Source organism: Pogona vitticeps, chromosome 3 (assembly GCF_051106095.1).
Source record: "Pogona vitticeps strain Pit_001003342236 chromosome 3, PviZW2.1, whole genome shotgun sequence".
Classification (NCBI taxonomy): domain Eukaryota; kingdom Metazoa; phylum Chordata; class Lepidosauria; order Squamata; family Agamidae; genus Pogona; species Pogona vitticeps.
Window position 1 is genome coordinate 48,874,913 of NC_135785.1, and position 27,910 is coordinate 48,902,822.

Sequence of the window (27,910 nt, forward strand, 5' to 3'; positions counted from 1 at the left end):
ATATATATATATATATATATATATATATATATATATATATATATATATACACACCCCACCTATCTGGTGATTTCGACCACTCTAGCATTCAGTAGCATTCAGTAGCATTCAGTTCTGTCATCATCATCATCTCGCCAATCTTAGCAGGGGGTTTGCTAGTCCTTCCTCCACAGTCGACCACTTATCAGCTGAGGGGAGAGGCTCCCTGTCCCACCTCCACACTGAAGGCTTCATTTCTCCAGGGAAATTAATATGAAGTGCCCATGTCTTATCCCGAGGGAGAACCCCCTCATCCTGAGACTGGGTGGGTGAATGAGAATCACCACAGTGCAGCAGCAGCACCCCGAAATAATACTCTGCTCCTTCACAGAAAGATTGCAGACCCCTCTATAGAAAGCAATCAAAGAAGTGAACTCACTTGAAGCCTCTCTTCTAGGTAATCCCGAACCTTTCTCATGTGAGCTTCATAATCCTCACAGTGCTGGTTAACCAGCTCTGCAGCCTGCAGAAGACAGCAAAAATAGACTTAACAGTGTTTCCTCCTCTGCATCACCCAGAGAAAACCATGTTTCATAGTAGATACAAGGTAAGTCTCGACCTGAACCATGAGGAAAATAATATTTCCTCCCTAGAGTATCCCATTCCATATAGTTGAAAATGTAGCAGGAGCTTAAACACAGTGCTGAAATGAGTAACAAATGTTATTAATCAAACGAGAATGGAAGATCATTAGTCGTCTTTTATGCCTGACTTTAAAGCTACTTCTTCTCTTCCAAGGATGCTTCGTGAGGGACTGTGTCCCATATTTTCCTCATTTGTAGGTGGTGGAAAAATTAGTTCTGATGGATATATAATCAATATATTTTTATTATGCAACAATTAATTAATAAAAAGTTAAAATTATGTTAAAAGTATAGCACAGGTGATTCAGTATTTAATCCTTTTTAGAACAGGATATTGAATCAGAATTTCTTGTGTTGGGTGGCTGCCTCCAAGAATTAGATTATGTGCCCCATAGTCTAAGCAAGTACTGTATTTTCCCGTGTATACGCCCCCCAATGTATAAAACGACTCCTTAATTTGACCCTTGATGGAGGCAGAGGAGCAGTTAATGGGCAACTGCTCCTCCACCTCCGTCTCCGGCTGCTGCTGCCTCCTCCGCCCACTCAATCACCTCCTCCAGTGCAACTGCTGGGGCTCACCTCCAGCTCACGGCCGCCTTCTCCCCTGCCCTAAGGAGACGATTGCCACCGCGGCAGCCGGAAGAGGTGCCCAAGCATGTGTGTGTGCTTGTTTGCCTCCACCACCAGAGGGGACAAGGTAGCGATGTGAGCTGACCTCTTCAGTCCAACTGGAGGTGGTGACTGGGCAGGTGGGGGAGGCAGTAGCAAGAGGCGCCTGAGCGTGTGTGAATGCTCCTTCACCTCCGTCTCCGCCTCCTGCTGCCGCCGCCACCTCAGCCAGCGAAGGGGACAAGCTGTGAGCTCTGGAAGAGGCATTTGGGCAGCCATGGCAGCAAGAGGTGCCTGAGCGCGCGCGCAACTGCCTCCTTCCATGTATAAAATGACCCTCAAATTTTCCTCTATTTTAGGAAAAAATAATTAGATATTATTACAGAAAAATATGGTATATGTTAAATAAAAATAATAAACTTTAAAACCATAACATATACAAGTACAATTTAGAAAGTTTAGACACACATGTGCTTCTCAAAGATAAGGGAACTCTCTACATAGTGCACAAAATTTTAAACACCTTATGTCAGTCAACGTTGAATCAGGTGGATAAACAATCTACTCTTGAAGTAAGATCGAGAGACAACTGATTGATTGATTGATTGTCCCACTCTCATTAGTGTCGCAGCACTACTCTGGAAGTGTTATTAAATCTCATAAAATAGAAATATTAAAACTAATAACAAAAACCCTGAAAAAAGAAGATGAAAAGAAAACTAGATGGCACAACTGCTTCATTATAACCAGGCCATTCTTTGCCTATCATAAAAATATACTAACTGTAGCTTAGGAATACAGTATATTAAATTATCAACAAATTTTAGGAATAGTAAAAAATATGATATTAAATGTTAAGTTGCTACAAAGTAAATATAAGTGCTATTCAAAGGGCATATAAATTAATGGGTACAAAGGCAAGACGCAAGGGCTGAAATTCTGTTGCATAATTCCATATGCACAATAGTGATAAAATCATCAGTCAGAAACTGCCACTGATTAAAGGCTTCCTTTGGGGATTTTTTTAAATTAAAAGAAATTAATTTCCAAAACAAATACAACAATACAAAATACTTACTAATACAATTTAAAACAGAGTGCACCCCATACCCACGGAACCTTTTGGAGCAATTCTTTTATTACAAACCTCCTTTCCAAAATTGTATTGATTGTTGCTTAGAGGCTTTCCCCTTTCCTTTCACTAATACAAATTCAATAAATCTACCTCAAATAGCATAAAAATATTTATATTTATTTCCCTTCTTTTCATCTTAAGTTCAGTAGTAAATTTGTCATTTAACGCAATGTCCCATACTTCGTTATACCAATGTTCTAATTTAATACAGTGGAACCTCTACTTAACGAACAATCCAACTTATGAACAACTCCGATCGCAAAATTTTGCTTCTACTTGTGAATGGAGCTTAAACATACAAACGGGGAAAAAAACACAGGGAGGCGGGGAAAGAGCGAAATTTGAACTTTCAGTTGACCGTTGGCCAGTGAAGAGACTGCTTGTCTGCTACCTTGCTCGGCCCAGCAGTTCGAGAGTGGATAGGGAGAGAGTCTTCAGACTGCCTGGTACTGTACTGTACGGACTGTATTTTTTTTGGTTTTAAATTATTTTTTTTAGATTTTTGACTTTTTTAAACAGAGAGACTGCCTGATCTGGGTGAGTACATACACTATACAGTATTTACTGTACTGTACAGGGTTTTTTGTAGCTTGGGGGGTAGGGCTAGGTGGGGGAGTTATGTTTCTGTGCTCTGATGGGTCTTGCAGTGTGGATTTAAAATGTGAAAAGTAAACTGTACTATTAAATTAAAATCAAATGTGAAAATTAGACTAATTTTAAAATGTAAAATTTATTTATTTTTGCATTCTGTGGGCTTCTAGGGTTTGTGTACTGTGACCTTCAGAACACGGCCAAAGAGCCCAAAAAAACCCACAACAACCACCTCCTAAACTGTTTATGTAAAACACTGTCATGGAGTTGACCTTGGCTATCTGCACCACCTTGCCCTGAAGGACTGGCTCAAAGGCCTTGAAAGCTTTTAGCACTGCTAAGATGTCTAGCATGCTTATATGTAGGTTCTTCTTGTCTCAGAACCCCAAAGCATGGCTTTGTCTGCCTCTGCAGTGTCCACTCCATCCTGACAAGCTGGCATCAGTCATTACAAGGATTGACGGCTGTGTTTGCTTGAGGGGTTTCCCTCTTAATAGGTTTTCTATACCAGACCACCAGAGAAGCTCTTCTGCTAGCTCCAGATTTAGAGCTTCTTTTGATTGCTCTTTCTGACACTATCGAAGGAAGACAGAAACCATGACTGCACAGGCATCATTTTTAGCTCACACTAATTAGGGACGTGGTGGCACTGCTGGTTAAGCCACAGAAGCCTCTGTTCTGCAAGGTCACAGACCAGCAGTCGTAAGATCGAATCCACGAAATGGAGTGAGCTCCCGTCGCTTGTCCCAGCTCCTGCCAACCTAGCAGTTCAAAAGCATGTAAAAATGCAAGTAGATAAATAGGTACCACCTCGGTGGGAAGGTAACGGCATTCTGTGTCTAGTCGTGTTGGCCACGTGACCACGGAAACTGTCTTCGGACAAATGCTGGCTCTACAGCTTAGAGACGGGGATGAGTACCGTACCCTAGAGTTGGACACGACTGGACTAAATGTCAAGGGGAACCTTTACCTAAGGTCTAATTATTCACCACAACCGCTAAAAGCCTAAATAGTACAGCATCAGGGTAGTGGGCTACATTGAGCAAGACTTTAAATTTCAAAAGAATACATAGTGAATCACAACCTCAATTTTTTCAAGCAGTTCTCAATAACTGCATCCTCAGAATGCTGGAAAATCTCCCACATCTCTAGTAGCCCATCTGCTAGGATTATTATTCCCATCAATAAGCACACAATGGGGCCTGAAAGTAATTCAATTTAGAACTGGATGTGGAAATAACATAGCACAAGGCATGCTCTAACCTGGCATAAGAGTCAGGCATCAAACAAGTACTGATTTTGCTTTTGTCTGTTTGATTTATTTGGTTGAGTCCGAATTTGAACTTTTCTAGTATAGGTAGATGTGTTTTTTCCTTTATGGAATGGTATTTAAAGAATACAACAAACCTTGAAAGCTACTCAATCACATGTCACCCACACTCATCTTACATCTCTGTTATTTTTTCTGAGCTTACCTTTCCAAGGCCAGCAATCATTGGTGTATTCTCAGTCCTAGAAGAGAAGAGAACAGGATGTGTTTATTCTCACAGCCCAATGAAAATTGCACAAATGAAGCAACTATGAGTCACTTGACAGCTAACACCATGCAGGCACTGAAGATGACATAGTACATGATGGGATCAACTGTTCTTATTAATAAAAAAAATCTGAACAGAAAGTTTTGCATCTACCTGGAAAACAGGAGACACTTTCTGAAAGTGAAAAACAATTTACTTTCCCTCCACCATTAACTCCAAAGAATTTGGCCATCTGCATATTGTATTCGTGGTATTGTGTAATGAATGTGACTTGATGTACACTCTATATTTTTCTCCCCAGCAGTTAAATTTTCCTATTTTGTATAAAATAACCAGTGACAAAAGAGAAAGAGGAAAGGTTTTCAAAGCCTAGCCTTTCAGTAACTTCTCTATGGGTCTTTGAGGTACAAGTCTCACAATCACAAGAAAGTATCCCAAAAATGATATCACTTTTCTTTTTCCAGTATTGTCTCTCACAAATGTTTGCTCTACAAGAGAAAGGAAATGCAGTATGACTAACTTTATGTGTGTGTGGCCCACATGGCTGTATCCCTAAATGGCCTCCAAACAAGTTAACTGGCTCTCAGCCATCTTACCCAGGGCGGAAATTCCGTTCCTGCCCCCCTCCAAACAGCATGGGATGGAGAGGAGTGGTGACACCAGGCCCTCGCACGTACAGCGCTCCAATGCGTGGGGCATAAAACTGCAAAGATAAAACACAATGCCAGAGCAATCAATCACTATGCTATTTTCAAGCAGTGGGCAAAAAATTCAGGGAAGATTTTACTTAAAACTTCCTGATGGTAATTGCTGTTTGACAGCAGAATAGACTGTCTCGGGAAGTGGCAGACTCCACCACTGAAAATATTTAAGCCATGGTGGCTTAACCATTGGTCAAAGATGCTAGTATGTGTTCTGGATGACACAGCCCACATAGAGTGTGTTTCCTTGAAGATCTCCCTTCCAATATTAACTTAGTAATGCAGACAAGGAGACACATCTAATAGGAAACTGAGAGTCACTGACTACATAGAAATTAAAAATGATATCTTTGACAACATATTTACGAAGCCACTGGGAGAAATCATTCAGAGATTTGGAGTTCATTGTCATCAATACACAGATGACATAAAGCTCTCTCCTTTTCTTCATCTGCAGGTGATGTAGTGCTGGTTCTTGAGCACTGTCTGGCAGTGATAATGAACAAGATAAACAAACTGAAAATAGAGATCCTACTGTTGGGAGGATCGTCTGACTGATTAGAGAGACATTTCCCTGGCCTTAATAAGGTTACACTCCCTCTGAAGGACTGGGTTTATAATGTGGGTGTACTCTTGAACTGAGCTCTCTATGGAGGCACAGATATCTCCTGTGGCCAAAAGTGCTTTTCATCAACCTTGGTTCATTGCCCAGCTGCACCCCTACCTGGAGCAGAAATGTCTAAAAACAGCGGTTCATGCTTTGGTAACCTCCAAAATAGAGTACTGTAATGCTCTCTATGTAGGAGGTCAGTACAGAAACCTGGTCCAAAATGTGGCAGCCACACTGATCTCAGGTACCAACAGATATGACCATTTTTTGACAGTCTTGGCATGTCTCCATTGGCTACCCATTGGTTTCCGTGCTCAGTTCAAGGTGCTGATCATCACCTATCAACCTGTAAACAGTTTAGAGCCTCAATATCTGTTAGAATGTCTGTCCTACAAACCAACTACTCATTCTACCCATTTTTTGTATTCCAGGATATTAAAAACAATAACACCAAGGGAGGCCAAAAGACTGAACATCAGAAACTGGGCTTTTTCGGTTGTGGTTCTACACCTTGGGAACAAATTCCCAACAATTTCATCAGGTACCTTCCCTAAGAATTTTTAAGACGTTAGTATAAACAGAACTGTGAAGGCAAAAGGAGAAGGGGACGACAGAGGATGAGATAACTGGACATTGTCATCAAAGCTACCACCATGAATTTGACCAAACACCAGGAGGCAGTGGAAGATAGGAGAGCCTGGTGTGCTCTTGTCCATGCGGTCACGAAGAGTCGAACACGACTTAACGACTAAACTACAAACAACAATAACAAACATAACTGTTTAAAGTGGTGATCTTACTTGTGATGTCTAATGTCATTCTAAATTGTTTATTTATCTAAAGATAGGTTAGCTAGTCCAGTTATTTTTATTGACTGACTGTTTTTTTCTTTCACAATATGTATTTGTATACTGCTTTGTATTTATTTATTCTTTCTTTCTTTGTATACTTTACTGTAAACTACCCAGAGACTGTGTTGTACTATGGGGCAGTACTGAAGTTTAAATATTAAACAAACAAATACATAAATAATCAAGCAAGCAAGCAAACTGTCGGTTGGAGTAAAGAAACAACTATTACAATACGTGGATGACACCTTTGCAATTTGGAACCATGGTGAAGAGAAACTGGAAGAATTTCTAAACCATCTCAACTCCATCCACTCAAATACAGTGGTGCCTCGCATAACGAGTGCACCGTTTAACGAAGAATCCGCATACCAATGCAGATTTCCCCATCGCTAATGCGAGGGCATCCTCGCATTGCGACGGGGGAACAGCTGTTTGACGGTTCCAAAATGGCCACCGGACAACCACAATGGCCGCCGGAACACTAAAAATGGCCGCCGGGACACCCAAAATGGCCGCTGGAACACTAAAAATGGCCACCGGGACACTAAAAATGGCCGCCGGGACACCCAAAATGGCCACCGGGACACCCAAAATGGCCGCAGCAACATGGGGAAACATCAGAGACCGGTGAGTTTTGGGCCCATTTGGAACGCGTTAAACGAAGTTTAATGCGTTCCAATGGGTTTCCCCGTCCCACTTAACGATGTTTCCCCATAGCGAAGGTTAATCCGGAACGGATTAACCTCGCTATGCGGGGCACCACTGTATACAATTCACCATAGAAAAAGAAACAGAGGGGCAACTCCGTTTCTTAGATGTCATGGTCATACGCAAAACTGACCTCCTATTGGGCCACAAGATCTACAGAAAACCCACCTACACAAAAACTCCAACCACCACCCACAGCAAAAAAGAGGCATAGTCAAAACACTGGTAGGCCATGCAAATAGGAACTGTGAAGCTCAATTTTCTCAGCACCAAACTCAACCATCTGAATTGGGCCCTACAGGGAAATGGCTACTCCAAGAATGAAATCACAAGAGCCATCAATCCAAAAAAACAACAACACCAAACTGAAGAGGAAAGACAGCCACCCACAAATAAAGTATTTCTGCCATACATCAAAGGGCTCACGGACCGCATGGGCAAACTTTTGAAAAACACAACCTACAAACAGTATTCAGGTCCACCACAAAAATACAACAAATGTTACCATCAGCAAAGGACAACAGGGACCCCCTCATCACTGTATACTGGATACCTTGCAGTTGTGGCCAGGTATATATTGGAACCACAAAACGCAGTATCCACATCAGAATCAAAGAACATGAGAGACACTGCAGACTTTGTGTATTCAAAATGACATGAAAAGCATGCTCCCAAATGTCACAGTCATTAAACTCCTTATGCCAGGAGTTTAACTTATAAATTCTTCTGTGACTGCTATGAAAGAACAGGGGAAAACTGCAACTGAATGTTTTCATGAAAAAGGATACAAACTGAAACTTCCCTCATTTCAAAAGATCTTGCCTCGTTGTGAGCAAAGAGAAGAATACACCAATATCTGGAACATCAAATGGCTCCCAGGTAGAGCAAAGGATAGTTTTTAAGGCTATATCATGCTCTCTAACAGGATCTGAGAACACATTAAAACAAATGCATATTTCCTTCTCTTATCATGTTGTCTCTGTGCATACACAAATCTTTCAGTAGTATATGTCTAAGACATAAAAACAAAGAGAATGCTCATCCTGTCTTGTGGAAAGGTGGCTATTTTACTGACAACTATTCCCAGACCGCCATCTAGTGGAGGAATCTTTGCAGTCCTATTAAATCCAAAAAAGCAAGTTTTAAATTGTATACAGAGTACATTTATGGACACTTCAGGATGTAAATAAAAGCCAACTTTAAAACTCAACTCTTTCTGTATGGCAGTGCAATCATACTTGGTATGGCAAAGTCCAAGCACTGCTAGACAACAGAGACACATGGCTATATTTATATGGCTATCTTTGTACATATTGTATGTCACTGAGGTGCAAGCTAAGGTACTGTTCCGAGCTGATATATCAATTATCACAGGAAAGCTTTTCAAGCAGCCTCCACCCTTGGTCTGCAAGAAAATACAGCTGCCAAAACAGTCAAATATACCAGGACAAAAGCATTCATTCAACAATACAGTATTTAAGAACTGCTGCTCTAAATCAGTGGTTCTTAACATGGGCGATAATGCCCCCCAGGGGGCGATTTCATTTTTCAGGGGGGCGGTAGAACGAAAAGGGGCGGCGTGGGGGCGCTGGAGCAGAAGGGGGCGGTAGGGGGGCGCTGGAGCAAGCCAAACCTGTGAAGATGGCTGCAGCCTTTTTACAGTGTGCATGAATATATATTTTCCTACAATTTTAATTTAGTTTCAGACTTTTTGTCTTGAAATTTTTAGTTCCTGCATTTGTTTTTATGCCCTTTTTATATTTCATCTTGTGTCTTAAAATTCACTTGCAACTAAATCATTAAATGTTACTTTTTGGGGGGCATTTCATTTTCTTGGAATTTAATTTTGTTTTCAGGGGTCATTGGATTTAAGTGTCTTAAATAAATAAATAAATAAATAAATAAATAAATAAATAAATAAATAAATAAATAAATAAATAAATAAATAAATAAATAAATAAATAAATAAATAAATAAAAGATATCATCACCGCGGGGGGGGGGGGGCGATGATAACTTCCTCAATGGCTCAAGGAGGCGTTTCTTTCAAAAAGGTTAAGAACCACTGCTCTAAATGCACTAAATTCCCATGTTCAGAAGAGATCAGTGTGAGATGGCCTTACTGCTTATTTAAGAGTATTCACACATATTCTTTGTCTGTGAGAGTAAAAAAAACAACAGAATCTCTCAAATGAAAAGGGAAGTGTTTTGTACACACATACGCACACACTCAATGCCTTAGTGACTGCCTTATTTTCCTTCTTACGTAAGTCCACTTAGTTAACAAAAGAACACCAGAGCCATCCATCTCCAAGGCAGGAGGTGGAAGTAACTACAGCACTGCACATCACAACCTAATTGGTTAAGGACATGGACCTTAAGTGCTGCCATTTTTGAGCTTGATTGACCAATGAAAGCCCTTAAAACAACCTGTTAAAGCAACAGATTTGTTGTTGTTGAAGAAGAATCAGAATGCATTTTAAGAAAGGTATTTGATTATAAGCAGGTACAGAGATTTGTGGGATTTTGCAACATATTGTTGGAGGAGGAAGGTGTCAGAAATCATCTGCCTGATCTAGGAAGAAGCACAAGATATTTCTGAAGAGCACTAACCCAAAGGGACCCTTTTATGTCATGCAAAGAAAAAATTTTAAGTGAGTTTTAAAAGACAGACATTTGTTTCAATAAAAACATTTAATCATGCAAGTTTTTATTTATTTATTTATTTAATTTATTTATTTGATTTATATCCCGCCCATCTGGTCTAGTCGACCACTCTGGGCGGCTTCCAATAAGGTGTATACTATAAAACATAAGGATTTTACAAACAGTCCATAACATATACAATAATAAAACAAATAATAAATGAAAGAAAAAATAAAGAAAGGATTAAATATTGACAGGAGGGAAGGCCTGAACATACAACCATGTTTTTAGTTGACTCTTAAAAGTGCCCAGCATAGGGGCCGCACAAATCACCGGAGGAAGGTTATTCCAGAGGCGAGGAGCCACCACCGAGAAGGCCCGTTTTCATGTCCTTTCCTTCCGGGCCTCCCTCGGCGTTAGGCTTCTCAGCCTCACCTCCTGGCTCGTGCGGGTGATCCGAGTAGATCTAGGTGGGAGCAGGAGTTCCGCCAAGTATCGGGGTCCTAAACCATTTAGGGCCTTAGTAGGCATCCTTCAGTCTCGAAAGACTATGGTATCGTGCTCTGTATGGAGGACTTGGAACAGCGTCTAGTGTGGCTGAGGAGGCCAATTCGAGAGTGACAATCCCTTCCACACTGGAGACAAATCCAATCTGTCCCCTGTCCAGCTCCCTGGTTTTGCTTCCTTTGTGACTTCCTCTTTGCCTCAGCCTGCTGGACAAGGGTCTCTTCAAATTGGGAGAGGCCGTGATGCACTGCCTGCCTCCAGGCTGAACGATCAGATGTCAGAGTTTCCCATCTGTTGAGGTCTATTCCTAAGGCCTTCAGATCCCGCTTGCAGATATCCTTGTATCGCAGCTGTGGTCTCCCTCTGGGGCGATTTCCCTGCACTAATTCTCCATATAGGAGATCCTTTGGAATCCGACCATCAGCCATTCTCACAACGTGCCCAAGCCAGCGTAGACGTCGCTGTTTCAGTAATGTATGCATGCTGAAAATTCCAGCTTGTTCTAGGACTACTCTATTTGGAACTCTGTCCTGCCAGGTGATGCCAAAAATCCGTCGTAGGCAACGCATATGGAAGGTGTTCAGCTTCCTCTCCTGCCGGGCACAAAGGGTCCAGGACTCGCTGCAGTACAGGAGTGTGCTCAGGACACAGGCTCTATACACCTGGATCTTGGTATGTGTTGTCAGTTTCTTATTGAGCCATACTCTCTTTGTGAGTCTAGAGAACATGGTGGCTGCTTTCCCAATGCGTTTATCCAGCTCGACATCTAGAGAGAGGGTGTCAGAGATGGTTGAGCCAAGGTACACAAAGTCATGAACAACCTCCAATTCTTGTGTGGAGATGGTAATAGAGGGAGGTGAGTCCACACCCTGGACCATGACTTGTGTTTTCTTCAGGCTGATTGTTAGTCCAAAGTCTTGGCAGGCCTTGCTGAAACGGTTCATGAGTTGTTGGAGGTCTTCAGCAGAGTGGGCAACAATGGCTGCATCGTCTGCAAAGAGGAAGTCCCTCATGCATTTCAGCTGGACTTTGGTCTTTGCTCTCAATCTAGAGAGATTAAAGAGCTTTCCATCTGATCTAGTCCGGAGATAGACACCTTCTGTTGCAGTTCCAAAGGCATGCTTCAGCATGACAGCAAAAAAGATCCCAAAAAGTGTTGGTGCGAGGACACAGCCCTGTTTCACTCCGCTTCGGATGTCAAAGGGATCTGATGTTGAGCCGTCAAAAACTACAGTGCCTTTCATTCCATCGTGGAAGGACCTGATGATGTTAAGGAGACGAGGTGGACATCCAATCTTGGGAAGTATTTTGAAAAGGCCATCCCTGCTGACCAAGTCAAATGCTTTTGTAAGGTCTATGAAGGCCACTAAGAGTGGCTGTTGTTGTTCCCTGCATTTCTCCTGCAACTGTCGGAGGGAGAATACCATGTCAGTGGTGGATCTATTTGCTCGAAATCCGCACTGTGATTCCGGATAGACTCTGTCTGCAAGCACCTGGAGCCTCTTCAGCACAACACGGGCAAGCAGCTTCCCTACAACGCTAAGAAGAGAGATACCACGGTAGTTATTGCAGTCACCCCTGTCACCTTTGTTCTTGTACAATGTGACAATGTTTGCATCCTTCATGTCCTGTGGTACTCCACCTTCCCTCCAGCAGAGACAAAAGATTTCATACAGTTCGGTGATGATGATCTCCTTACCGCATTTCAGCACTTCAACAGGGATGTTGTCCCTTCCAGGTGCCTTGCCAGAGGTGAGGGAATCCAAGGCCGCATTTATTTCTGCTAGGGTTGGTTCGCTGTCCAGCTCTTCCAAGACAGGCAGGCACTCAATGTTATTTAATGCTTCTTCGGTTACTACATTCTTTCTGGAATATAGCTCGGAGTAGTGCTGCACCCAGCGTTCCATCTGCTGTGCTCGGTCCTGGATGATCAGACCTGTAGTAGACTTCAAGGGAGCAGATTTCTTCTGTAATGGACCTAAGGCCTGCTTGATACCATCATACATTCCTTTGATGTTACCTGTGTCCGCTGCTATCTGTATCTGAGAGGAAAGCTGAAGCCAGTAGTCATTGGAGCATCTCCTGGCAGCCTGTTGGACTTGGCTACGAGCGGCTCGAAGAGCTTGCAGGTTGTACTCGCTAGGACAGGCTTTGTATGCTGCTAGAGCTCTTCTCTTATCCTCAATGGCTGGCATTAACTCCTCCGAATGGGCTTCGAACCAGTCAGCCATCTTTCTGGTCTTCTTGCCGAAGGTGGACAAGGCAGTGTTGTAGACAGTGTTCTTGAAGTGTTCCCATCGTTCAGGTGCATTTACATTAGCTGGACCTGGAAGGGTTTCCTCGAGTGCTTGGGCAAATTCCTTCACTTTTCTTTGATCGCGAGTCTTGTTGATGTCAATACGTGGGCCTTATATGTAAGCATTAACATTTTGAAGTCAATGCGGAAACGGATGGGCAGCTAGTGCAGCATGGCCAGAGTAGGAGAGATATGTTGGTATTTTCTCACTCCAGTCAGGAGTCTGGCCGACGCATTCTGCACCACCTGAAGTTTCCGCATCAGCTTCAAAGGGAGCCCCACATAGAGCGCGTTATAGTAGTCTAATCTAGAGATTACGAGCGCATGTACTAAGGTAGTGAGCGCCCCCGTGTCTAGGTAAGGTCGCAGCTGGGCAATCTGCCAAAGGTGGAAAAAGGCGGTGCGGACTACTGATGCCACCTGCGTTTACTGAAGAGAGGTGTATTTTTAAATATAGAATGAAATTTATTATTTCAGGAAGTTTAAACCTATAAATATCTAGAATTCTGAAATAATCCACTATAAAATTTGCTTGGTTTAAGTTAAATCTCTGATAGATTCGACAAACTTGAAATTAGAAAGTGCTTGCCTAATCAAAACCAAAAGTGAGTAATATTTTTGCACCAATAAAATCACATAAACAGGCCTGAAGGACTCAACAGGTCATGAAGTTCACCTATTTTTGAGATTTCACTGGTATAATACATTTTATTACCCGTCCTTTCAGATCTGCACTAGGACCACACTTTTTCCTTTTTTTTTCTTTAGTTTTTTTTTTTATTTGACTCTTTTATTCAGTTAGCATTTCAATCACCCTTAGGGTAAATGACCTAGATGCAAGGAAGTTTCTTGTAGAACACTTAAGACCAAACAGAGGACATCCTTACCTTGTGTCCCACAATGGTGAGGTAATCCACTCCCAGATCTTGCACATCCACTCGGCCTTTCCCGATCATCTGAGCTGCGTCTGTGTGCACCAAGATCCGTGGCAGGCCAGATGCTACTCTCTTCTGATTGACAACTTGAATCTGCTGACTGAGTTCTGAGATCGGCTAATAGGAAAGAGTGTTGTCTTATTGATGTGATGCCTTTGAGAAATAACTTACATAGAGAAGTTGTTATACTTGTAGCCTTTGCTAATACAGTTCTACAATCATGCTTTACACAGCATGCTGGGTTCTTCTAGTGGAAAAGTAAAATATAAGTGAATTATTATTATTATTATTATTATTATTATTATTATTATTATTATTATTATTATTATTATTATTATTATTATTATTATTATTATTATTATTATTATTATTATTATTATTATTATTATTATTATTATTGGTGGTGGTAGTAGTAGTAGTAGTAGTAATAGTAGTAGTAGCAGTAGCAGCAGCAGCAATAGTAGCAGTAGCGGCAGTGCCACAACCATTCCCTCTCCTCCAGTCATACATCTTACAATTTTTGCCTGCACTAACTGCAGATAATCAGAAATTTAACTTCATTCTAGTGTTAAGTTTCACAACCACTTTGTAATTTTTAAGAATTAAAAGCATAAACCACTAACATCTGATCAAAAGAGAGCAACTGCTGCAGAATATGTGAAGAGAGAGGAGAGCAAAAACAACAAAATGAAAAGGGGGGGGGGGAATCAAAAGGGCAAGCCGTAAGAAAAGCCTTTGGTGTATCTTTAACAGTAAGCAGCTTTATCAAGTTGAGTCTGGAAAAACTAGTTTGGGAGTGTGGGAAAGATCACAATTAGAGGACTACATAAGTAAATATGACTATAACTGTGCCTGAAAGCTTACCGGATAGGAAATATCTGGACGGGAGAGAGCACCTGCTACTCCTCACTATCCCTTTAATGGCACAACTCACCATAATAATCCCAGTCTCGTTATTGGCCAGCATTACGGAAACCAGGCATGTTGTTGGACGGATTGCAGCAAGGACATCATCTACTTCTACTTGTCCAGTGGCTTTGGACACAGGGACAAAAGTAGCTTCTATAAATCAGGATGCAAGCATGGGTGAAGGAAGGAGAGAAAGAAAGAAAGAGGATGAAGGCATTGTTATTCCAATGCTCATCAGCAGTTATTATATTTTGGGCATCAGACTTGGCAGTGGGGGGTGTCAGAGAAACACCAGCCCTACAGTTAGGTAACAGGCAGATGTTTCTTAGTTCTATAAAATACAACTATCAGGAGGGATCCTGGAAGGAAGCAGAAAGAGGGAAATGGCTTTAAAGAAGCATGTTTAAAAACAAAAGCACCTGCTCAACAGCTGTTATCTTGGAACACCAGCTGTAATGTGAGTGAGATGAGAGGGAAGTAATCTGGGCACTGTTTAATTATTTAATTTGGCAAAACCTGACCCTAAGCCTCTATGTCTTCCCTTCAACTCTGTCACAATTTTGCACAACTGGAGATACCAGAAATCCAACCTGTGATTGCATGCATGTAAACCCCTGCCTTTCCTCCAGGGTAGGGATAAGCCCATAGGAGGAATGCCTTTGCTGCGTCTAAAATAGATTGCCTTTGAGTGAATAAAGGAAGAAAATGGCAGAGAGTGGCAAAGCTGCATAATTGAACTGTAACTCCCAATGAATATGCTGGGTGGGGAACTCCAGGAGGCAGAATTTTTAATAAGTAACTTTGTCAAGCTCTGGGGGAAAAAGGCACAAAGAAAGTAATTCAAGCTTTTGATCTTGGGCATCTTAGTGAAAGTATGGCTGGGCCAACTTTAGCCCACTGGCTTTTGGAACAAGAAGCCAATAGATAGTAAGCTGGTATATCAAGTAAGAGGACTAGAATCTATTACATAGAGATTACAATTGCTGAAAAAGGCAGGTTGTCCAGTGAGAATGGAAGTAAGCATCTCTCTTTCAGCGGGCAGTGCTCACCAGCTTCATGCTCTTTCACCAGGTGCTCCACAGGAAGACGGACTGAATCATGCTCAATGGAAGAGGTAATTAAATGGGGAGATGTCCCTAAAATCTTCTTTTGAACTTCTGGGCCAACACGCCTTTGTTTGTTACTTTCCTTAAAATATTTCACTGCAGTGTGGATCGCTAAATTATTGGCCTGTGTGGAAAAAGAGAGGAGGGAATACAAGTCCCACTGTCATTTACCAAACGCTTAAGTGCATTTGAATCCAAATCTGAATACTTTACCACTTGGAAAATCTGGCAAGAGCTGCCACAGGTCAGGATCAGTTTGACAGTACATAATCCATCTACCAGTCCTTAGCAGACACCTCTGAATTTTTTACTGCAATGTATTTCCCTAGTAATTTACTCATCAGGAGATTCATGGTTCACTCTCAGAGCCATGAGACACAGAGTACTGATTTGTACCATAAAACCAACTTAAGATCATGAAATTGCATAAGGTGCTTCTTCACAAGTTTTAAATAAAAGACTGGGCCATTCTGAAGAACTGGAACAATCTCCTGTTTGATCTCACTGGCATTTGCTGAAACTCCCCTGCCATCAATAATGAGATGCCAGCACTATGATATGCACAACACTGATATAAAGCCAGTAGCATGTCATAATCTGTTCTCCCAGGCCTCCTGGTGCCCTCTCTCTTACCTCTGTCCCTCCAGATGTGAAGATGATATCCTGGGGGTATCCTCCTACCATTCTAGCCAGACTTTCACGAGCGTCATTTATTATCTCCTTTGCCCTTCGACCTATCATATCAAAGAACAAGAAATGCTTTTAAAATTAAGACGTCAGGATGGGAAGAGTTTCAAAAGCTGTGTGTAGCTTATTAAAACTGGAATGAGCCTTTCAGAGTAGGATACAATGTTTAACACAGGAGAGATGCACTGCTGGACAAAGCAATGTGTCTTCCTATTCAGCATTTTCTTTCAATCAGTGTCTCATCAGATGGCACTTGTAAGTAAGATATAGAGATAATGATCCACACATCATTTTAAAAAAATTAATCAATTATTGCAATTGCTGTTAAAGATGATTCAATAGTGGTGGTAGAATATATATAAGATATACATGTTGCCCACATCTGAACTATAAGAGAACTGTTGGATAGCTCAATGGTTAGACATATTAAGGGAAGATACATTTGTACCCCAAAATGTTGCTCTACCAGAATACTTCAACACATCGTTGCTCTGACCTGCTGTGTAAGAACTGCTAGGATTGCCCCATGCTTCACTCATGGCTGCTGTAACTGTCTGAATCACTTCTGGTGCCAGAGGAGTTGTTGCATTGTAATCCAAGTAAATCTTTCTGCAAGAAACAAAAAGGAAGTTGTTGCTGTGGAAGACAGAAAATGCACTAACACCATCACTCTTCAGCCAGATATTACATCCCTTTTTTTAAAGAAAATGATGCTCTGATAAAACTTCTGAAATCATCATTGTGACAGTGTTTCCAAAGAGATGGCATTGGAAATCTGCAATGAAAATATCACAATTTCCCCCAAACCACAAAACATGATAAAAGTTCTGATGAGCCACATGAAACAGACAAAATGGGCTCCAATCCATGTAGGTTTGTGCCGGGATACATTTGCTAACCTGCAAAACTTTTTTGCTCCAAGCCATAATATTCTATCAGATTTCTGGAATTAGTAAACTTGTTGTTCCTAGAGTTCCTTCAACTTGCAACAGGAATTTTGCAAACCAATTCTATGTGTTTTTTATCTGGAAACAAGTTCCAGTGAATTCAATGGGATTTATTCCCAAAACAAATCACAGATAAAACAGCAAAAGCCAAGTGCATGCAGCATTCAAAAGCAGTCCATTAGAGAAGTCCAGACAAGCTACAAACCTGGCTGAGGAGATGTTCTCTTTCCCATCATTGCCAATTTTCTCATCAGTCTCTTCTTCTTTGTTCAGCAGTACCTTCTTCATTTGGATCTTTTCCATTCCACAACTACTTCATTTTAAAAAAAAAACTGAGTAAACCTGTGTGCACAATGAAATAATACAATATGTTTAAAGTTGCTCAAAGTGTGGGAGGAAGTGGGGAGCAGACACCAAGCTAGACAAGACTATGTTGCACTTGCCATAGATGGTACCGCAGTGGAAGGGGCCTCAAGGCACTATCTCCAGCAAACTATCCCATCCCGCCATACATACTTTTCCCTGAGGTTATTAAGAACCTCCCTGTTGAATCAAAGACTTATCCAGTCCAGTATTCTGTTTCCCCACAGGGGCCAACCAGACATCTGTGGGAAGCCTAGAAGAGAAACAACCTTCATCTGCTGTTGTTCCACAGAAGCTGGTATTCAAAGTCATTTTGTCTCTGATCCTGGGAGTAATATAACCACCATAACTTCTTTATTCTCCATGGATGTTTCCAATGTCTTTTTGAAGCTGCTAAAGTTGCTGGCCAGCCTTGTGTACTAAGCGAATTCAGACAACATAACTCACCAGGCATTCTAGTTTGTTGTGAATTGGTAGCTAAAAACAGCATGCTGCTCTATCAGACCCACTAAATAAATCACACAGCTTTGTTGCTTGGCTTGTTTACTGTGCAATCAATATGGAGGAAGGAACTTTTCCTTTTCTTCCCAACAAACTGAAGAAACCCCCTATTCAAGCTTCACGCCTGAAGCCACATAGGGCTAAATGGGTGGCGGGGACAAAGTACTTATGTGTATCCTATCTTCTGCATTCCACCCAGAAGTCAGCAAGACTTCTATGCACTTGATACAAAGCATCTACTGTTGACTCTACTTCCAGGCTCCTTTGCAGACCTTTATGATTAAACAGTCAGATGCTGCTGACTTCCAGGTGGGGATAGAGGCAATGGGGCTTATCCCCATCACTCTTATATATGATGTTTGAACAGTACTGAAGAATGTATGCATTTATTGTATTTATATGCTGCCTTTCTCCTAGACTTGGAACTCAATCCTGCTTCCACTGAATAACCTATTGTGTGTTCCAGGCTTCTTTCTCTGGACTGCTGGGAGAGAACACACTAGAGAAAAGAAGCTGTTGGCTGCCAGATGATGCAATAAGCCAATTACAGTGTGAAGTGGGAGCAATCAAACAACATGCGTTAGTCTAGGGTAAGCCAGGGTAGTTACATGATGCCACCAAGCCACTCTGGCTGTGAGTTCTATAGTTTAATCTATTGGCTGTGCAGGGGATAGATATTTCACTGCATTAACAAAAAGAGCTGGAACCAAGATTAATGTTAACATTTGTGTTCCCTGTATGGAAGCTCTTGTACCTCATTCAAAAGATTTTAATCCTCATATATCTTATAAGACTGTACAAAACAACCTCTTCAACCTTTGTTCACTTTTGTTCACCCAATCCATCCAGTATTTGTGACACTTTTTTCCCAAGCCAGCTTCTGTAATTTTCATTGAATGGCAGTAGTTTTCCTGAGTGGCCTCTGTGTCTGCATTTCCTTTGTAAGAAAAGGGCCCCCAAAATATAGATTGTACATCAAAGACTATGCACCATATTACATGGGACTATCACGGACCAAACACTGAGCCTGAGACACCCATAAGCTTCTCTTGCTAGATTGCTACTTCACAGTAGTTTGTACACAGGGACTCTTGCCCTTTTTCATCTTCCATTTTTTTGCAGAAGAATTTTAATTCACACTTTTGACAGGACTCTAACACTTAGATAATTCTGCTATAACTAGTTTATAAACTGACAGCCTCTAAAAAGTTATACTTCTCTCTCCTTCTTTCCCTCCTTCATGGATAGCTGCCTTGTTGTGGCAAAGGGGCTTGAGTAATTCAGAGAAGCTATGGGCTGTGCCATGCAACGATACCCAAGACGGGCAGGTCATAGTGGAGACTTCTGACTAAACACAATCCACCTGGAGCAGGAACTGGCAAGGAAACTCCATGAACAGAAACAAAGGGCTAAAAGATATGATGCTGGAAGAAGAGCCCCTCAGGTTGGAAGGCATCCAACATGCTACTGAGGAAGAGTGGAGGACAAGTACAAGTAGCTCCAGTGCTAATGAAGTGGTTGGGCCAAAGCCGAAAGGACGCTCAGCTGCAGACCTGCCAGGAAGTGAAAGGAAATTCTGATCCTGCAAAGAAAAATACTGCATAGGAACCTGGAATGTAAGATCTATGAACCTTGGTCAGTTGGATGTGGTCAAAAGGGACATGGCAAGAATAAACATTGACATCCTGGGCGTCAGTGAACTAAAATCGACGAGAATAGGTGAATTCAATTCAGACGATTAGCATATCTACTATTGTGGGCAAGAGTCCCATAGAAGAAATGGAGTAGCCCCCATAGTCAACAAAAAAGTGGAAAAAGCTCTACTGGGATATAATCTCAAAAATGATAGAATGATTTCAATAAGAATCCAAGGCAGACCTTTCAACATGACAGTAATCCAAGTTTATGCACCAACCACCGATGCTGAAGAGGCTGAAACTGACAAATTCTAAAAAGATTTACACCACCTTCTAGAACTGACACCAAAGAAAGATGTTCTTCTCATTATAGGGGATTGGTGGTTCCTGACCTTGAGCCAGACATGAAGGTTCCTGACCTTGAGCCAGACCTTGAGCCAGACATGAAGTAAAGTGGGCCTTAGAAAGGATGACTAACAACAAGGCCGGTGGAGGTGATGGCATTCCAGCTGTACTATTTAAAATCTTAAAACGATGACGCTGTTAAAGTGCTACACTTAATATGCCAGCAAGTCTGGAAAACTCAGCAGTGGCCAGTTAATTGGAAAAGATCAGTCTACATCCCAGTCCCAAAGAAGGGCATTGCTAAAGAATACTCCAACTACCGTACAACCGCACTCATTTCATACGCTAGCAAGGTTATACTGAAAATCCTCCAAGGTAGGCTTCAGCAAGTCCTTAAAGAAATGGGAGTGCCTGACCACCTTATCTATCTCCTGAGTAATCTATATGTAGGACAGAAAGCAACAGTTAGAACTGGATATGGAACAACTGATTAGTTCAAAATTGGGAAAGGAGTACAACAAGGCTGTATATTGTCTCCACGCTTATTTAACATATGCAGAATACATCATGCGAAAGGCAGGATTGGATGAATCCCAAAACGGAATTAAGATTGCAGGAATAAATATCAACAACCTCAGATATGCAGAAGATAGCACTCTGATGGCAGAAAGTGAGGAGCAATTAAAGAATCTCATAATGGGGGTGAAAGAGGAGAGCACAAAAAATTGTCTGAAGCTCAACATCAACAAAACTAAGATCATGACCACTGGTCCCATCACCTCCTGGCAAATAGAAGGGGAAGATACGGAGGCAGTGACAGATTTTACTTTCTTGGGCTCCATGATCACTGCAGATGGAGACAACAGCCACAAAATTAAAATACGCCTGCTTCTTGGGAGGAAAGCAATTACAAACCTAGACAGCACCTTAAAAAGCAGACATTACCTTATCGACAAAGGTCCGCATAGTGAAAGCTATGGTTTTTCCAGTAGTGATATATGGAAGTGAGAGCTGGACCGTAAAGAAGGCTGACCGCCAAAGAATTGATGCTTTTGGATTGTGGTGCTGGAGGAGACTCTTGAGAGTCTTCTGGACTGCAAGGAGAACAAACCGACCTATTCTGAAGGAAATCAACCCCGAGTGCTCACTGGAGGGACAGATTCTGAAGCTGAGGCTCCAATACTTTGGCCATCTCATGAGAAGACTCCCTGGAAAAGACCCTGATGTTGGGAAAATGTGAAGGGAAGAGGAGAGGACTACTGTAGATAGTTGGACAGTGTCATCGAAGCTACCAACATGTATGCGATCAAACTCCGGAAGACAGTGGAAGACAAAGAGTCGGACACGACTTAATGACTAAACAACAACCACCATTCCTTCTGGAACGATCCTTCACGAGTAACTACCAAACATTCGTTTGTTCACGGCAGTAATGATGGCTCTAATTTGCACCCCCACCGCCCCACGGATGACGAACTTCAGCACTTGTTAGCCCGACAGATAATTGCAACCTCGCTTTCAAGGTCAGGGAGTGTGCCTCTGAATGGTATATATTAGAAATAAAGAAGAAAAAAGAGAGGGCACGCGTCCCACCTGCAAGCAAACCTCCGGGTAATACTACCATCCGTTTCTAAGAGGAGAACGCACCGTGTCTTCCAGAGAATTTGAGACAAACTTCAAGGAGCAGCTACAGGCTGTTGGGGTTTAATAATTCCACAAGAGCCAATCTGCGCTCTTGTCTACTGTACTGTATTGGCTTTTACTAGTGCTTACTATTCCAGCCACTGTCAAATCAGGTTCGTACAAGTCAAAGGCCATTCCCGCGGCGGAAGACTGTAGCCCGCCAGAAGGGGAAAAAACACCGGGAATTCATCTTTATTCTTACCCCTGTCCCCATTGGCTCCCCTAAACCACCTCCCTACAAAGCTCATTGGCTCACCGCGGGCTATAGTACTGGCGTGGCTTCAAATCTTCCGCCCGAGAGAGGCGAGTAGACTAACGGTGCCTCAAGCGCGTGGCCAGATCGGGGACCAATCAACTTTCTACTCGGCCGACCGACTATTGGCTGTCAGCTAACAACGATTTGTGCTCCCTAGCCAATCGGTTTATTCGAAAGGACCAGGATGTCACTTTTCCGGGTTTTGAGGATCCGACCCGCCCGCCAAGAAGCCAATGTCTTCTGTTTACCTCTGGGTTCGTTTCCTCACTGACTCTTCTCAGTAGTCGGTGGCTCGTTGTCGCGGTTGAGCGTTCAAGCCCAGTTTTTGTGTTCGCTGTAAAATCAGAAGACAAGGTCTCAATGTTTGTTTTTTTCAAAGCAGCTCCTCAGTGACAAATCAGACCATAGGGACGCTGAAATCAGAAAAGCTTCCTCGGGAAGGGATGTTAGCCGTGCCCTTCTTCAAGATGGCGGCGGTGACGTTGCCGTCCCTTTTCCTGCTGCGCAGTGTTCTCTCCGCTTCGCTAGCCAAAATGGCGGCCGAGGAGCTGTGGGCCCAGAGGTTTTAACTGCCGGCTTGCCTGTTTCTGCTGCTGCTGCTGCTGCTAGTGATCCAAGGCAGGTCTTGGGGAGGAATGGGAAATGGGATGGGGGGGTCGCGCTAATCCCTTGTGGTTGGCCTAATAGGGGAGGTGGCGCCAGCGCCTCAGGCGGCCTGGGCTGTAGGGTGGGGAAAGTGCTTTTTCTGGGCTGAGAGGGTGAGGACACGGGCCCACCCCCCGCCTTCTCATGGAGCCTTGTGTCGGCTTTCGCGTTCATCGGTAGTTTTCTGGTGTTTTTTCCTTTTTTCAAAAGCGGAGAATAATGACGAGTAACAGATACGAGGAGGAGTTTTTTCTCCGCTTTCGAACCCAGCGCCTGATCCCCATCATGGGAATAGACAGTGAAGCGTATAGGACTTACCTGGTTTTTCTGGCCCGTCCGACAGAATGAATTGGAAACATTGTTGTATTTAAGTTGACTGCTACACCTTATGTTTATCTTGCGGTTTTCTACTCGGTAATTGGTTATCTCCCTCCTTTTTAATAAACTATTTTAGTGTCCTTTTCTATAGATTTCCGTAAAAATAAATTCTGTTGAACTTAAGTGTGTGAGTTCTGAGAATACGTGTATGGGATTGTGTTGCATATGCGAGAGTACACTGGGAAATGAAATGGTATTAAATATAATTAACTGAAGCTTATAGCCATCAGGTGATTTCTGTTGGGTATAAGGAAACGGGAGAAGTCAAATTCGATGGCCTATAGAATAACAGTAGTGTATCCAGTGCTTCTGAGAAATGCCTAGTAGTGGACAGCTCCAAAAAGGAATTGATGCAAAACCTTCCTATAGTTTTCTGGTGTTTTTTTTCCTTCTTCAGTGAACATATCAGAAAACAGGCCACCACAAAATTCTGGTTAGAAAGAACAGACAGCATTGTCTGACAGGGTAGTCTGTAAGTTATTAGTACTATGGAGAAATAGTTAGAGGATTGTTAGAATATTGTCTGTGTTTGAGAAGTTGTTTTATTTTATATTTTTATATTTTATAGTATTTTGTAATTTTACCGCAATGGTTCATGAATGGCATTAGGAGTGCAAGAAATATTTATCTGTGCTTTCATAGAAATCATAGTAAAATTTGAAAATGCATATTTACAAGAACAAAATATTTTCTTGATGCACTTATTGCTCAGTTCTGTTTTGCTTACAAATCCAAATGCTGAGCTTCATTACCTTTCGCTTCTAAAATAATTGAATAGCCAAAGGAGAAAGGCAAGTTAAAAGTATTTTAAATACATAAGTAGGCTGTAGTTTTGTTTTGCTTCTGGTCATTACATTATTCTGTTTCAGCTAATTTTTTTTTAATTTCAGCTTTTGATGTGAAGTAACATTGAGAAAGAAGAATGGCAGCTTTGGATCCTAAAGCAAAAGCAAAAAAGACTCTGGGAACTGTTGATTATGTGGAATCATCAGAATTTGCACAAGGAATTTTGCCTACAAAAAAGGATGTCATTCAAAATATGTTATATCTGTTGCATCCCAAAAGGGCTGGGCAAGCCCAGCGATCCAAAGAAGATGCTGCCCAGTTGCTTGCTGAACTTCTGCAGGAACACTGGTTGTTTTGCAATTTGTATACTATAGCAACACAAAGCATAAAGAAGCATATTCTTAAGGTGTATGAGGAATTCTCAAAATTGTATCAGTCCAGAAAGCGAAGGAAAAATGAGCTGTTTACACAGAAAGCAGATGACTTCAACAGGAGCTCAGAGCAGCTTTTTGATATATTTTGTACAGACACTGTAACAAGAGAGAAGTTGGAACAGTACGGTGGTGTGAAGATGACAGACATTGAGTGGAAATTTCTTGAAGATCAGAGAAGTGAACGGAAAATGTACTTTGAGGATTTCATGGACAAGAAACAAATGGAAACAATAGAAAGACGAAGAAAGGTAGAGTCACTAGAGCATTTCAGGAAGATTGCTGAAGAAGAGAGAGAGGCACGTAAACATAAAGGCATGAGTTCCAACCGAGCTGAGCAGGCCATTGATGATGTCAGTGAAAGAAAGAAAGATGATTCTTGTCTTGAACGCAGCAAGGGAATTGGAGGTTTTTCACATAAGGCAAAAAGAAAGCGCTTATCTTCTGGCTGGATTACTGGGACAGCAACTTCAACTAGCTATAGTGATGCAGTTGCCCCTGAATGTCAACATATACGTATGAGCATCAGAAAAGTCAGGCCAGGGTTCTATGAGACTTTTGACAAATATGAAAACTGCTAACTCAACATCAAAATCTGTAGAACAGGTTCTTTCTGTTGATGTTTACAGAGTTTGGGGAGGTCTTAATTACCCGGATTAATTGGAAGTTGATGTAGATATTTAAGTTCTCCATTAACTTACAGCAGCAACATCAAAGCAGTAGCATTGGTAGTAACTGGCTTTTACATTACTGGAAAAAGTTAAGAAGTGAGTTTTTAAAGGTCTATATCATTACCTTCACAAGGTGAGATTGTAGGAACTGAAAGGCTGTAGTATAGTAAAGGAAGGTGAATGAACCAGCATTTGGAAGTTAAAGTAAAAAATGCACATTAATAGATTACATAAAAATAATTTATTCATTAATAAACTGCTTAGGAAGCCGGTGCATTTTTCATCACATACAACCTTTATGTTAGGCTGGGTGCTCCTGAAAACCTCTTCTGATTTGTAGATGTGAAGATAGGAGCCAGAAATGTGAGGATAAAATGCAGCCTTCAGCAATATGGTAGTTTCAGTACATAACCTTTTATTCATTCCAACTTCCCTATCTCCAAAACCGGAAGCCCCTGTACAGTTAGGAAAAGTTAAGCTAATGAGATGCTGCTTATAGGAGAATGTGATTCTGGGGCTTTGTCTCACACTGCATGTCCCCCCCCCCCAGCCTCACAGTTGCAGACTCTTTAACCATTACAACCAGTAAAGCACTCCCTTATGGGTAAACAGTCCTTGGACCAGTAACTTAAAAAATGCTGTAATTTCTTTGCAGCATGGTGTACCCTCAGTAATACTTGTCTGCTCATAGGAGACAAGTGTATAAAATTTGCCTAATTCATTGAGTCTTGAAAAGGCCCTGCAGAAGAAGGAAACTGAATTGCTTGGATTGTTCTGGCAGATACATAATTGCTAAGGGATCTCGACAGTACTGAGAACCTGCTTTGATAAATAACACTGGTTTGTGTGGGAAGAAAGGGTCAGGGAATTTAAACAATGGCTTTAGGTTCGAATGTGGTGGCGACAACTCTGTATATTTCCTGCATTCTTAGCAATTAAAAATCATTGATGGCAAATAATTGAAAAAGTGGAATTTGTAATTGTGAATATTTAAGAGTTGAATGTTGCGAACTGTGCTAGACATAGCATGAACACGACATGAGGTCACATTCTGTAAGGCATTATTTTAAAGGTCTTTTTAAAATGGCTCTTGTGTGGATTCCCAATGAGTACACTGTGTGCCTGCAATAGTGGAAAGATTTAGTAATAGTGCAATACTTCTTTTAACTTCTTTGGAAGCAAATTTTGAATTCTAAAAGTTGTTTCATATAGTAAGTTAAGCTAAGCACCTATGTTTCTATTTTCTGTGGGTTTCCCCCCACAATCTCAAGTCCATCCATATTGTGCATGTGCTGCTTGCACGTGTATGACCATGTTACATGATACCGTATCTGGGTAATATGGCATGTATACAGATATCAGTTTCTGTAATTGCTGCATTCCTATTTCAGAAATGGGGGTGAATAGGTCCCAGTATTTAAGAATACACATATGTCTATGTCTTCTGTCACATTTGGTGAAAAGCATTTTTCTAGATACTCTGCCCCATAGGCTGTACAATTTTGCCATACTGGCAGTAATGAAACTTTTGTGACTGGATTTACAGATACATTGCTTATGACCTTGTAGTTCTTAGCTGAATATGTGAACGCAAGCAATATATTTTAGTTGATACTGTAATCTTTAATGGTCAGGGTTACGCAGGTTGTCCTCTGATCAGTTGCTGCATTTATTTATTTCCATTTTATAATATCTCTTAATTATCATAGTTATTACTGGGTTTTTTTTAATGTTCAGTTATGATCTTGAGTAATCTGTATGGAGGATGGATGAAAACAAAAGGTGGAGGGGAATGTTGTGTGTCTGTTGATGCCACTGTTTCCACAGAATCCTGGAAAGTCCTGCCTCATCACCTTTTGGGATGAGTTTCTTCCAGCCAAGAATATATAGGATCACACAAAAGCAGTTTCCTGAATGCCTGGTAGCTCTTGCAGTAACATTTCATGATAAACATTCATAAAGCCCACAGAAAGATTTAAGAGTTTCAAAAGTGATACCACTTTTCATTGATCTCGATATACTGGCAAAGTGAAAAGAAAAAAAGTTTTTAAAATCTCAAGATTTTATGGCATTTCATGGCATTTCTTCATTGTCTGGACTTTGATCCACAAAAGATTAAACTGAAAGATAACGAGATCAACAGTCAATTGCCTCAGTGACTACATTAATCATTTTATAAAGTTGATAGCTGTCTGCAAGCTCACCTGAAACTGGAGGTTGATTACTTAATGTTTCCCAATCTTTTGCCATGTGTGGGGTTTATCATTCAGACTTTTCCAGGCTACACATCTGTTTCTAGCTCTTATTCTTTCATATGGTTTAAATGTATCCATTGCTTCCTGATCATTATGTCTCATCTAATATTATGAAAAGCAATCACCAAGCACTCCAAGGGGAAATGCTCTTGAAATCTGCTTCTTGAGCTACTCTTACTCTAGAGAATAAGGGACGTGGTGGCGCTGCGGGCTAAACCGCAGAAGCCTGTGCTGCAGGGTCAGAAGACCAAGCAGTCGTAAGATCGAATCCACGTGACGGAGTGAGCGCCCGTCGCTTGTCCCAGCTCCTGCCAACCTAGCGGTTTGAAAGCATGCAAATGCAAGTAGATCAATAGGGACCACCTCGGTGGGAAGGTAACAGCGTTCCGTGTCTAATTCGCACTGGCCATGTGACCACGGAAGATTGTCTTAGGACAAACGCTGGCTCTATGGCTTGGAAACAGGGATGAGCACCGCCCCCTAGAGTCGAACACGACTGGACAAAAATTGTCAAGGGGAACCTTTACCTTTACTCTAGAGAATACTAATTGATGTAGTAAT

The 27,910-nt window shown here is 41.6% G+C and overlaps 2 protein-coding genes across 6 annotated transcripts in view; one reads left to right on the forward strand and one right to left on the reverse strand.

The window, feature by feature from the left end:
* SCLY (selenocysteine lyase) overlaps positions 1-22,658 on the reverse strand; it is a 29,093-nt gene extending 6,435 nt beyond the window's left edge. Inside the window, exons 1-10 of one of the 4 annotated variants that reach the window (XM_072995788.2) lie at positions 22,432-22,658; positions 17,604-17,740; positions 16,948-17,060; positions 16,398-16,498; positions 15,708-15,888; positions 14,684-14,811; positions 13,702-13,866; positions 5,093-5,199; positions 4,434-4,470; positions 419-502 (exon numbers count right to left, since the gene is read on the reverse strand). In XM_072995788.2, coding sequence (XP_072851889.2) covers positions 419-502; positions 4,434-4,470; positions 5,093-5,199; positions 13,702-13,866; positions 14,684-14,811; positions 15,708-15,888; positions 16,398-16,498; positions 16,948-17,060; positions 17,604-17,701 — 1,014 coding nt within the window. In that variant the 5' untranslated portion in view covers positions 17,702-17,740; positions 22,432-22,658. Of the gene's footprint in view, positions 1-418; positions 503-4,433; positions 4,471-5,092; positions 5,200-13,701; positions 13,867-14,683; positions 14,812-15,707; positions 15,889-16,397; positions 16,499-16,947; positions 17,061-17,603; positions 17,741-21,837; positions 22,009-22,431 lie in introns of those variants that run through there. The other 3 variants (XM_020787406.3, XM_072995786.2, XM_020787405.3) reach the window with 3 other exon arrangements.
* Positions 22,659-26,061, forward strand: LOC110075823 (uncharacterized). 2 transcript variants are annotated; one of them, XM_072995790.2, is made up of 2 exons: positions 22,659-22,801; positions 24,097-26,061. In XM_072995790.2, the coding sequence occupies exon 2, from the start codon at positions 24,129-24,131 to the stop codon at positions 25,002-25,004; it is 876 nt and encodes a 291-aa protein (XP_072851891.1). In that variant the 5' UTR covers positions 22,659-22,801; positions 24,097-24,128; the 3' UTR covers positions 25,005-26,061. The 2 variants fall into 2 exon arrangements, with proteins under 2 accessions (XP_072851891.1, XP_072851892.1); XM_072995791.2 differs by lacking the exon at positions 22,659-22,801 and adding an exon at positions 22,922-23,242.
* The last annotated feature ends 1,849 nt before the right edge of the window (positions 26,062-27,910 follow it).

Bases quoted from the DNA above. Each gene is read 5' to 3' on its own strand.
- LOC110075823 (XM_072995790.2), top strand. From the start codon at position 24,129: ATGGCAGCTTTGGATCCTAAAGCAAAAGCAAAAAAGACTCTGGGAACT.